The sequence below is a fragment of the Sciurus vulgaris genome (assembly GCF_902686455.1).
Source record: "Sciurus vulgaris genome assembly, chromosome: 13".
Taxonomy (NCBI): domain Eukaryota; kingdom Metazoa; phylum Chordata; class Mammalia; order Rodentia; family Sciuridae; genus Sciurus; species Sciurus vulgaris.
In genome coordinates, this window is record NC_136474.1 from 44,917,220 (window position 1) to 44,930,753 (window position 13,534).

General features: G+C 34.5%; 1 protein-coding gene across 1 annotated transcript in view; it reads right to left on the reverse strand.

Moving 5' to 3' along the window:
* Positions 1 to 13,534, reverse strand: part of NDC80 (NDC80 kinetochore complex component) — a 49,921-nt gene that overhangs the window by 10,443 nt on the left and 25,944 nt on the right. The window contains exons 11-13 of the mRNA XM_079108343.1: positions 12,186 to 12,391; positions 7,765 to 7,917; positions 5,433 to 5,522 (exon numbers count right to left, since the gene is read on the reverse strand). Coding sequence (XP_078964469.1) covers positions 5,433 to 5,522; positions 7,765 to 7,917; positions 12,186 to 12,391 — 449 coding nt within the window. The remainder of the gene's footprint in view (positions 1 to 5,432; positions 5,523 to 7,764; positions 7,918 to 12,185; positions 12,392 to 13,534) is intronic.

Consider the following 13,534-nt stretch of genomic DNA (forward strand, 5'->3'; position numbering starts at 1 on the left):
AATGCTATTTGTTCAAACAGCATAGGGTCAGAACTCAAAACTAGATGCTCAAACTCCAATGTTTTCTAAAGGTATATGTTATTCCTGAAGTGACAATAAGTTAAAAAGTGGTTTCGTTAAATTTATCTGCCATAAGACTAAAGGACATCTAAGTAACCAGAAATTGTATTAGCTCCTCACAGTTGGTCAAAACCAGTTTACCAGCTTCTACTTTCCATGTCAACTTTACCAAAGGTGTGTCAATTAAACATTTTTTTTTCTGATTATAAAAATACATATATTCATTGAGGCAAAAGGGGAAAAAATAAAGAAAAAATAACCAATGATAATCTTGTAATTTCAAAAGAACACTATTACATTTGGCATTACTTTTAATATTTTCCTCATTTATTTATTTAATAAAGAGTCCTCAAGTTGTTGATAATCCAAGATATCACTATTATTTCAATTAGATGAGTTTCTCTTCTTCATTCACTAACAGAAACCACCATGCTGGAATTCCATTACTTTCTGCTACCAACCAACATAATTGTATGAGAGTTTCCTTCTTTTTTAAAATTTTCAGGTACTGGGGATGGAACCTGGGAGTGTTTACCATTCAGCTACATCCCCAGCCCTTTTTATCTTTAATTTTGAGACTGGGTCTTGCTAAACTGCTTATGGCTTTGCTAAGCTGCTGAGGCTGCCCTAACTTGCGATCTTCCTGCCTCTGCTCACGGAGTCGCTGAGATAACAGGTGTGTACTGTCACACCCAACTTTTCTTTCTTTCTTTTTCTTCTTTGAATACTTTTAAAATGTGCATTCTTTTAAAGTTTATCGTCATTCCCTTCAACTCCCTCTCACATCATTAAAACCTTCTCACATCATTAAAACAGCTCCCTTCCCTGGCCAAACCAAACCAAACCAAACCAAACCACAAAAACCAAAAACCTTTTCTACACAGTTCTTTCTCACTACTGTTCTAAATTCTTTCCTCAGATTCAAATATTGGTAGTAGTCTACTTTGGAGATGTCCACAAAGGTAAGTTTATTCACACTATTGTATCTCTCACCATCTACACCTCAACCCACAGTAATATGGTTTCTGGCTCTTGGTTTCATGAAGTCATTTTTGCTAATGTCACTGGTGCTGGCACCCTCCCCCTGCCACTTCCTTAGTTGCTAAGGATCAATTCGGGGCCTCAGGAATGCTAAGCATGTGTTCTATCACTTAGGTACACCCCCAGCTCTTCAGTAACATCTTAATTCCAAAGCCAATGGATACCCTTCAGATTTAATTTTGTCATCTTAGTAATAATTGTAGTTACTAATAGCTTCCTTCTAAAAATCTCCTCCTTGGTTTCTATGACCACAGAATCTCCTGATTTCATCTTTAAGTCTTAGAAGATCCCTCTTCTCCTTCCTCTAAGTTTCTTTCTCTACATATAATTTGGACATAGATGTTCTTCCAGGATTCTGATCCTGGCTGTAGTCTCACCTGCTCACTTGGAAGAGTGCTCTCTCACAGGCACATATGGGAGATCTTCTGACTTTAATAACCTGCCTGCTAAAATATACATACATACATAAATACATGCATACATACTTCTGATTTTATACTTTGATGTCCCAGAGACCTGAAGCTCAGCACATCCCAGACTGAAACTCTGTGCTGTACCCCTCTCTTACATCCTTCATCAAGGTAAAGAACATCACTACGTGCCCATTTGCCAGATACAAGATACCTAGACATTTTTATTTCACTTTTCTAGCCTTCGCATCCAAATGTTCACTTCACTACTGAACTCTGTCATCTCTGCCTTCCAATCTCTTTTTTCCATCCTCATTGCAGTAACCCTGGTATGGTCCTTACTACTTACGGCACAGGATATAGTTAAGTCTCCTAAATGTATGTTTCTGGCTCATGCGCCTCATCTATTTTTCAAAATGCCAACACTGCAAGGTTCCTGAAATGCATAGGTGATTAGCATTCTTATGTAAAAATCTTCAATGATCTGCATTGCCTATAGAATAAAAATTCTGCCAGTAAGCAAGAACAGGTTAAAAATAATTAGGTTACTGTTTCTCTAGGATTTTCCTTTACCTTACTTAACACTCTTGTAATGTGTTAATGTGTGTGCACTTTGGTTTCTGGGCCTTCAGTTAGGGTATGCATGTAAACTTCTGTGTATCCACTAGTCAAGTCCTACTTGTTATTTACAATTCAGTTCAGCTACTGCTTCTTTCAGAAAGAATCCTGTGCTCATCTTAGTTAAAGGTAATAAAAAAGGTAATAATTTTATACTACAAAAATGTTGTGACACAATTGTTTTCATGTCTGTCTTTTCAATTGAAAAGGCAAGAGTTGTACTGTAATAGTATTACAACACTAATCACAGTACCAGCCACATAGGCACTTAAAAAATATTTGCTAAATAAATTTCAGTGACAAATATTTAAGTTTACCTGTACATTTATATTTGTAAGTGTAACTGGTTTGACTTTTTTTCGTCATGTTTTTATTGTGGTGTAAGAATGAATTAGGTCTCTCTGTGCTCTTTCACAATTTATATGTCATGAAATCATCAGACCTTCAATAATTGAAAACAAATGAGCTTTTGTAAAATCACCTATTATTGGAATCTTTCTCTCTCTTTTTAATTTGTTTGTAGTGCTGAGCCTTGATCCCAGTGCCTCATGCATGCTAGGCAAGCGTACTACCACTGAGCTACAACCCCAGCCCTGGAATCTTTTTGTAGAGCTAATTCTTTCTGTACTTTTGTTTCTGGTCACTTACCTATTTTGTTTTGAGTCAATTTTGAAATTTGTATTGTTCATGCTGTAATTCAATTTGATAAAAGAATTTTTAAAGATACAATTTTTACAGAGTCCTTTTAAATATTTTTCTGCAGTGCTGGGGATCCAACCCAGGGCCTTGTGCCTTCTAGGCAAGTGCTCTACCACTAAGCTACATCTTTACTCCTTAAAATAAGATGTTGTTAAAAAAATATTTTTTTTTAGTTGTAGGTGGACACAATACCTCTATTTTTTTTTTTTTTTAATTTTTATGTGGTGCTGAGGATCGAACCCAGTGCTTCACAGGTGCCAGGCAAGTGTTCTACCACTGAGTCATGACCCCAGTCCTAAAATAAGATTTCTGTTCATATCCCACCATCTCTCTATAAACTGTCCATTTCTCATTTTACATTTTTCTGCTCTTACTTGAATAGTTTTGGCAATTATCTGTAAATACTTTTCATATTGGTTCATTTCATTATTATTCTGATTTATTAATTTCTGTATGATCTTTATTATTTCCAATTTCTATTTTATCCTATGTCACCTTATCTTGGCTAAACGATTGTCAAACTGAAAAAGTTTAATTCTTCAGTCTCATTAGTATCAGGTGTTAATGATTACGCTCTTAAAGTCTCTCATACTTTGGCTTCTACTACATATTCTCTTCTTGAAAATAACTCTCCAGCTATTTTGTCCACTTTATCTGTTTCTTCCAGAATCTCTTTTTCCTTTCCTGATCCTTTAAATGTTGTTGTTCCTCAGGATTCAATCTTCTGCTATTTTATTTGTACGTTCTAAGAAATATTACCAACACCCAAGGATTCAGCTATCAAGCGTGTGCTGAAGACTATCAAAACTATTTTCATCCCTGGTCTCTCATGCTTTGAATCTACTGCTTCAACTTTGCTGTCTTTTCCTTTTCTAGGTAATAGTACTATAAACAATTCAGGTGCCCATACCAGAAATCTGGAAGTCATTATTGATACTTCTTTTTCTCCAAGCTTGGCTATGAAATCCTTGGACTTTACATTCTTAATACTTCTTAAACTTGTTCCCTTCCCTCTATTTCTACTATGAGTAGTTTGGTTTAATCTCTCAACATTTTCAGTTGCATCCTTTCTAAGTCACATTTTTCTACAGCTCAAAGGGTTTTGCAAAAATGCAAATCTGATTAGCATAACTCTGCATATGTCAGCCTTTTTCTCCAAATGGGAGTCCTTGAAGGGTATGTTTATCTTTAGAACACTAACTTGAAGTCTAGCCTATAGTAGGCATTTTATAATTTCTTTCCCCAAGATTTCTTGCCCATAGCCTTTAAAGTTTCAAGTAAATCTGAAAGTTGCTTTAGTCATAAGGTTCCTATTGTGCCTCAGGATTCAATCTTCTTGGATTTTATATCTTTTTGTGAGAATCAGGTTAATGTCCATTCCAACAAAAAAGAAAATCAGATTAAAGCAGGCCAAAAAAAGACCTTGTCTCAAATAATCAGCAAACCTCTGTATACGACTAATTTTAAACCTTCTTTCCATATTCTAATATTTAATAAATCCTCAATTAATAATGTTTCAAACTTTTTTTTGAGGAGTGGAAAACTTCTTTCTAATACAAAGTAACTTGATAGAATTTGTTACCATTAAAAAATATCTTTCTGTGGGTTATTAGAATAACTATTTGTGAACTGCAATAGGTTTTGTTTCCAAATGAGAAAACAAAACAAAACAAAAAAACCCATGTTTCTATTTAGAGGAAAGATAGGACCTCATTTTTTTTTTCTTTAATCCAGAAATCCTAGTCATAACAATAGTTCTTTTTTCAAAAAAATTATTTTTTGTTCTTGAAGAGTTGAATTAACAACTAGGGGCTTCCTTTAATTGTTTGGTGTCATAAAAATATTCTGAGTGTATTTGTAAAGTAATTTCTTAACTTTTCTCAATCAACTACAGCAATGTTTACTTTAAAGGTTACTGGGTATAATATCAGGTTTCTTTCAAGAATATAGGTGGTATTATGTTTCAAAGATCTCAGAAGCAGGAACTTTTTGAAGATGGAATGGACGTCTATAGGCATTTGAGTTCTCCTGAAATTCCATGATTTAGAAAGAAATACTTAGCAAAAAGAAACCTCATAATCCATCACAGCTGGTTAGCCTCAACTATGAATGATACGTACATACTTTAAAGACAGTCACCTCAAATCCATTTTAGTTTAAAAAAGAATATTATTTCAAGTAAAGAGGCAATTCTCTACTCCAACCCCCCCCAAAAGGGGGTGGAACCTAGTTTCATAACACTATATCATAGTGATATGAGAAGCTGAGGGTGTTTATATATATATAAAAAAATTTTTTTAGTTGTAGATGGACACAGTACCTTTATTTTTATTTATCTTTTCATGTGGTGCTGAGGATCGAACCCAGAGCCTTACACGTGCTAGGCAAGCGCTCTACCACTGAGCCACAACCCCAGCCCATGAGGGTGTTTATATTACTTAATAAGTTACTTAAAATATTTCTGTCAATCTTATACCCAACTTTCATTTTTCAGAATTAATTAAAAATTAATTCTTTATCAACCAGAAACCACAAATAACATTTAATTTTAGGCTTTAAAAAACCTTATTTTTGCTTTTAATGATTCTAAGTTTCATTACTTACTTGTTCTAAAGTTTCCTCCAAACCCATTTTTTTATTCAGAGCTTTATTCATTTCTTCTTCATTTTCATTCAGGAGTTCCTTGAGGGATACCTATAAAATACTTAGGAATGTGAGTGATATGTAATTACAAAATTTCTCTTATGTGGAATATATAAACTGTGATGGGAATCATGTTCAGAGAAAAAAAAGTAAAGCTATAAATTTTGTTTTGGCGGTATAGGGACTGAATCCAGGGCCTTGTGCATGCTAGGCAAGCACTCCAGCACTGAATTACATCCCCAACCCTTTAAAAACAATTTTTGAGACAGGGGCTTGGTAAATTGTCCAGGTTGGTCTAGAACTTGCCATCCTCCTGTCTTGGCCTCCTGAGTAGCTGGATTATAGGTGTGTGCCACAGTGCCTGGGAAGTTGTAACATTTAAAATTTAATATAGCATTACTAAGAAAATAAAACTAATTTTTAAAATTTCTATACCTGTGGAATATAACCTGCTTTTGGTTTTTAATACTTACAAAGTTCGAGAAATGCTTATCTATTCTGGAAATTCACTTCTATACATTTTATAGGTACACTAGGTTTACTGCAGTAATTTTTCTTTCTTTTTTTGGTACTGAGGATTGAACTCAAGGGTGCTTTACCTCTGAGCTACATCATAAATCCTTTTTATTTTTTATTTTGAGACAGTGTCTTGCTAAGTTACTTAGGGCCTCATCAAATTGCTGAGGCTGGCCTTGTACTTGTGATCCTCCTGTCTCTGCCTCCCGAGTGGGTGGGACTATAGGTATGCTCTACCATGCCTGCCTTACTGCAGTAATTTTTGGAAACCATCTATATGTAGGTTGTATTTTTATGCTATGTTCTCTAGATAGATCGATTTCTCTTAATCCTTTTTAGTTTTATAATTCTCTACTTGTTTTTCCCATGTTTATCTTCTACAGATTTAATTTCAACACTACTTTGTTGCTTCTCATTATGCTTTTCTTTTACTGAGGTGAAATTCTCACTTTAAAATGGTCAAACTGAAATAGGTTAAAATAAATTTAACCTAAAATTAAACTTTTTAAAGTGTGCAATTTGGTGGCATTTAGTACATTTACATCATCCCTAGTTCTAAATACTTCATAATTCCAAAAGAAAAGCCTATATGCTATTTTTTTTTTTTTTTTTTTTTTTTTTGGGTGTACTGTACTGGGATTTGACCCTGGGAGTGTTCTACCACTGAGCTATATTGCCAGACATTTTAATTTTTTATTTTGAGAAAGGGGCTCAGTAAATTGCTGAGGCTGGTCTTGAACTTGTCATCTTTCTGCCTCAATCTTTTGAGTAGAAGGAATTATAGGCATATATCACTGTATCTGGCTAAATCCAACTTAACTAATTTCAGTCCACTAATAAAATAATTTCTAGGAAAGTAATTTTTTGTTTTAAATTTTGTAGTTGTAGATGGACAGCATGCCTTTATTTTATGTGTTTTTTATGTGGTGCTAAGGATTAAACCCAGTGCCTCACATACGCTAGGCACCACTATGCCACTGAGCTACAGCCCCAGCCCTGAAAGTAAGGGTTTTATCTGGGTATTTTACCTCTAGCATGTAGCTTGTCTGGAACATAATGTTGTTGAATAATTCTCAAGGGAAAAAATGCATGGCTTTGACTTTAATTGACATCCTTCTACTAAAAAACTAAGTATTGTGAAAGATGGTATTTTGAGGGGCCACTAAAATATTAAAATCTATGAATAAGTAATAAGTTGTGATAGATCAACTTAAAAATTATCTTCCCCAAATCCCCTTGGTCACATTTCAAAATTATGCATAGATTTCTCATTGTTGACTACTGCTGTTCCTTAATGCTTTATTATATTTGATGCCTTTATGTGTGTCTCTGTGCCTGGACCTCTTTCCACATACCATCCCCGTGAATATTTCATTTTTCAAGATTTCATTCCAGGGTCACCATCTCTGTGGAGCCTTTACTGCTATCTGGGAAGAACTAATCTTGTTATAATATCTTGTAAAGACTTCTATTAGAGCACATATTTGCCATTTATTTATATCTTTCTCCCATGAGAGGACTAGGAGCAACTTGAGAGCAAAGATTGTCATGTTTGTCTGTATAGTGTTGGTGATTGTTTTGTACGTAACTGAATTTCTTACCAGGTAGTTGAATAAAGTAGGTAGAAAGGAAGGAAAGACTTTATAATTTGAAGAGTTATCTATAACAAAGATTTCTACCACCAAGAAGAAAGAAGACAAAGTTCTGTCTTTAGTCCTGGGTTATGGACATACACAAGTTTAAATTCTTACAGATATCAATCCTATAATTTACTTACATAAACTTGAGCCCTGTATTTGAAAAGGCAGTTGGCACCAGCTTCAGGATTAAACTTAATTTCAAAGTCATAACCTTTGGAATTCTCAGCACCTTTAGGAATAAGTTTTAATTTTCGAGCCAGTTTGTGATATTCTGCTAATTTTGTTTCAATCTATAAGGAGAGAACACAAAAAGAAATGTTAAAAATAAAATAGCCCTATTTCATATGGTTTTCAATTGGCATCTCAGCAATTTTATACAAAATGTTATGTCTGTTTTTAGTAGTTTAGTGACTTAGTAATTTTTAGTAGTAAGGGTGGTAATTTAAAAATATGCAAAGGATGAAAAGTTTTAGTCATACTAAATCTATAGAATAATTTTAAGGCTATAGTTGATTGGTAAGCAGTATATTACTATTCTTCCATTTACCTGATAAACAATTTAGAATAAGAGTCCATGTTCAGGTTTTAACTAACATTTACTTTTTCAAATGTTAGATAAATTATGAAACACAAATAAAAAGCTTGATTTTGTCAATGTACAAATTAAAACATTTCATTTATTCAAAATAAGTGAAATAAAATTATTTAAGTTTCAAAATGCTATCTGAACTGTATTGATAAAAATCTTTTAGTAATGTATCTCACATTTCCTGTCTTCCCTCCTTCCACGTGGGCTTTGTTTAAATTATATCATCAAAAAGGTTTTCCTTCTAATGTAGCCCCCTTGGTTTTTCTAAACCCTAACTTGTCTTTTTCTTCACAGTGGTCATCACTAACTGACAAATTAAATTGCTCACTTCCACTGGTTGAATATAAGCTCTATGAAAACAGCTGTATCTCCTGGATCTACCACAATGCTTGTCATGTAGCATACTTACTATTTGATTGAATAAATGAATCTGCAGACTCCAGGCAACGTATTTTTATACAGCTTTCTCTATTTAATAATATTTAGTTTCTCATTACTATTATATGTTCATAACAATGAAGTTTGAGTAAAGAAATGCAAAGGCAAAGTGCACATTCAAATTTAATTCCCAAGAAAAGCATGAGATCTCAAAGCAATACTACTTCTATATTGATTTTAAGATTTTTCCAATAATCAGTTAGGAAATCATTTCTATTACTTTACTATAATATAGTGGCTCTCTAGGAACCATTAAGGTATGTAAGTCTATTTGTCTTATGCTAAATGATGCTGGGATTAGTTTCTTCTGTTCTTATTTCCTTTTTTTTTTTCTTTTAAATCTAATGAAATTGGCTTCCAAAAGCTTATACACTTTAATGTGCCTAACTGCAGGGAAAGCAAATATGTGGCACATGTGTCTCTAGTTTCTCTTTCCCATAGCAAAAATTTATCACTCTTTCCTGATGAATATAGATTTAGCTACAACATCCATCTCAACACAAAAACTCCAGAAGGCTAAAAAAAAAAGATGATGGATGAATTGTTTATACTGATCTTTTGTATCCTGCCACCATCCTTTACTATCCCTCTTAACTAACTGTGAGGGATTCAGTGCTCTAAGTTTTATTTGCACTGTCCCTGGCCTTGCTCTGGCTCATTCCCAGTCCATTGCTTACTTATTCCCTCAATTTTCTTTCTCTTTCAGCCTGGTCATCCAAACAATTGTGGTATTCTTTTTATTTTTTCTTGTTTTGAGAGACAGGATCTCTGTTGCCCAGGCTGGCCATGATCTTGCGATTTCCTGTCTCAGTCACCAGAGTAGCCTGGACTTCAGGTCTGTACCACTACATTTGGCTTTTATTGTTTTTGTACAACTAATTGTAGTTTATTAAACTTAGATTTCAGTTAGTTCAGAAATTCATAACTTTCCCTTTATTGTACAGTGCTTGAGAGATAAGATATAGTGAAGTAATTAATTTCAGATTCACTGATTAAGTCTAACCATGTTTAATTTTCTGAAGAAGCAAATGGAGGTTATGGGAGGTTAGATGACATGATGGGGTCACACAGGTGGGTAGTGGTGAATTCAGGGCTAAACCCCAGGTTTATGAAATTCTAGGATAGGTTCAAAGACTTTGGCTCATCACAAGAGGCCCTTTCTCCTTCCTTCCCTTGCTTGGGATTGAACCCAGGGCTTCACAAATACTAAGCATTGTATTACTGAACTCCAACTCCAACCCCTATTTCCTATAAATGTATACTTTTTTCCTTGATACACAAGGATAAAGTCTGCCTAGCAGGGTCAGGAAGATGAAGGAATAAAGAGCAGAATTATGTAAAACAGGGTCAAGAAAGGATGTAATGCTTTCTGTTAATATTGAACTGCCCATTCCATATTGAGAATTGCGTATGTAGGTGTGTAAAATACAGACTTGTAATAAATCAGTTAAAAACCTGAATCATCAAGAAATTATCTGCAGCCTGGGGACATAGCTCAGTGATAAAGCCCTTGAGAAGCTTGATCCTCAGAACTGCAAACAATAAAACAAAAACAAAAACAAAAAGCCCCAGATTCATTTGCATTATATCTATAATGCTGTTTATAAATGTCACCAAATAGAAACTACTGTTGCCCTTCTTAGGCAAAACTAAGCTGCTCTGCTTGAACAATTTTTTCATGTGATAAATATGTGTAATAAATATTGTACTAAGGAAAGTACTGGAGATAATAGGATTACAAAAATAATTATTTTTGGAACAAAAATCAGACGCTAAATTTTTCTCAGAGAAGTTTAGATTTTCGAACTACATCCACAAATAAGCATTACAAATGAAAATGAAAGGATGAAAAACTTTAAAGCAAAACATAACTCTGAAACTCTCTAGTCTCTATTTTTCTCCATTAAAAAAAAAAAACAAAACAAAAACCTCTAAGTCCATGTGTTCTTTTTTTTTTTTTTTCCTTAAAAAAAGGTAACTGCAGAACTAATCCATAGGTTACATTTAAAAGTAAGAGTAAAGAGGGCATGGAAATTAAGTGTGGTAGGAGTAGTGAAGATTGCCTACAAAAATAAGAGCAGAGTTTCATTATCTAGAAATTCATATAGTCAGAAAGTCCACTTTATCAACCATGTTGGCTAAATTATTAAAGTACTATCTATAAAATTAGACTAAGGCTGAATAATTTGGTTCTTTTATGCTGAAGTCTAGACCCATATCTATAATAGTCTGTAATGTCCTGGATGCCCCATGTAAACATGTCCACCCCCATTCCTGACTAACTTCTTCCTTCTCTTCCATTCCCAAGTGAGCGGTACTATTACTCACCTGTGCAAGCTAGACACATGGCTGCTCCCCTGCACCTTCACCCATCTCACTTACCACACCTCCTAAGTAGTTATAATCCACCCACTTCTTGGAATCTCTATTAGCATTATCTAAATTTAGCTTATAGTCTCTCCCTAGATTACTGCTACAGATCCTTATCTGTTTTGCTCCCTTTCAACACATTTTTCACATTGCCAAAAATAACATCCTTCTTAAAAGGTGATCATACCTGTTCATAATTTTTTAAGTTCTTAGAGCTTTCAGGATAATGTCCAAACTTGTAAAGTACATGAGAAGCTTGTACATTAGGCTGTTTACTCTGAGCTTTCCCCACATATTCCTTTTTTGCTAATCCATGCAGAAAAAGAGTTGCTATGTTAACTCTTTCTTATACTTCCTAATTCAGTTTGAAATGTTATCTCCTAAAGAGATAACATCCATTTCCTTCATCCATTTCCCCACATCAGGTACACTAAATCTGGGTTAGGTATACCATGTGCTTCCTCAGTACCTTGTGCAAATATCTATTAGAATCTGATCTCATAGTAGAAAATATAAACTAGGTTGGAAGTTTTTTCTTTCTTCCTTTTTGGCAGTACTGCATGGGGGATGGAAACCAGGGGAACTCTATCACTGAACTGTATCTCCATTAATTTTTATTTTGTTTTGGGACAGGGTCTTGCGAAGTTGCTAAGGCTAGACTAAAACTTTTTATAGCTCTACCTCAGTCTTCTGAGAGGCTGGAATTACAGGCATTTGCCAGTATGCTGGGCTAGGTTGGATGTTTCTTGGTGGAAGAGTCTTCACTTTTTTATCTTTTATTTTCTTTATGGCCCGCAGAGTAAGTGGCACACAGTAGTGGTTGTTACAGAAATGTATGAAGAGTGAATAGGTAAATGAAAAGGGACTCATTTCCTCCTCTACAGATGAGGAGATGGGACTTATGAAAATTATTTCATAGTCTTAAGAGAGTATTTAGCTTATTTCTGGTTCACTGTTAAGTATACCTTAAATATGACTGTGAGAAAGTGAAGTGTTGCTGAATTGACATAAAGAAATGAGTGTTTTACTCATGCTAAATGTCAATGCTAGACAATTTTAACTCTTTAGCCAATTTATTCTACCCACTGAGTTCTTCTTAATTGGGATGGATCTTTACAAAGGTCAGTTCTGTGTGTTGCCACTGAAAATGGTATGACTTACCGCCTCTTTGCCTCTGGCATATTTTAACTCTTCATTCCATAATTGCTGTTGTTCAGCTTCCAGCTCTTTGGTTAATTTATTAATGGTCTGCTGCAATTCATTTTTTTCATGATTTATTCTCTCTATGTCTGCAACTGAGTACTTCTGGTTATCAATGATATTTAGTAGTCGTGCATTCTCCTGTTTTACTGTTTCACATTCTAGTTCTGGATTGGAGAAAAACAAACTTTTAAATTCTTTAATTTCTACAAAAAAAACCGGATACCATGATCTAACAGGACCAATGTCTAACTACACAAATTATATGCATAAATACTTCTGCTTCTTTTGGCTAATTTTGGTCTCACTTTGCTAATAATGTCTTAGAGATAATATAATTAAAGTTCTATGTTAGTATCTTATTTCTCCATTGTCTTACTATGGTTTTCAGAAAGTAGTATATGAAAAAACTATAACTCAATACATAATAATTACAGTTAAGAATCCTTATACTTAACAGGGGTAGTTTGTCTCTTAATGTTCATTTAAATGCTTTCAATATGTGATTCTTTGAATATCCAGAAAAACCACATCCACAGACATAAAAACACTTTCATTAAAAGTTTTTATTTAAATAGATCGGTGTTTTCCAACCTCCTGTGACTCATGCCTTATATAGAATATGATAATATTTTTATAACAGTTTGGGAAAAATGGAAGAGGATGACTGAGTGACAAGAAGCATCCTGAGTGCTGAGAGGATTAATAGATAAACTTATTTATGTTTTTGGTACCAGAGATTAAACCCAGGGGCCTTAACTGCCAAGTCACATTCCCAGTCCTTATTATTTTTTTTTTACACAGGGTGGTGATAAGTTCTTGCTAAGTTGCAGGGCCTTGCTAGGTTGCTGAAGCTAGTTTTGAACTGGTGATCCTCCTGCCTCAGCTGCCTGAGCTGCTGTGATTACAGGTGTGGGACACCACGTCCGGCTCAAGATTGTTAAAACCTATCTGAAGCCTCAAGCCCATTATTTGGGAAGTTATCTGAGCTTAAAATAAATTAATGTTTATTTAGGTTAAACACTATGCATTTATTACAAATATCTGTCAAAAATATGTTTAGAGTTTAAATATGTCCTTTATAGTCTTGGCCACTAATGGCTTTAAATAAGCAAGAATGTTAAAATATTCATAAGAATCAAGACATCTTGAGATTGCTCACTGGTGCCTATCATTCGCCATTTGCCTGCCTCTTGTCTGTCCATCGCCTGCCCATCACTCACATCCGAGGTTTACCTGCCATCTGACAGCAGCCAGTAGACCGACCCCAGACCACCAGTAGAGAGTCAGCTGCCTGCTGTTGCCTAGAC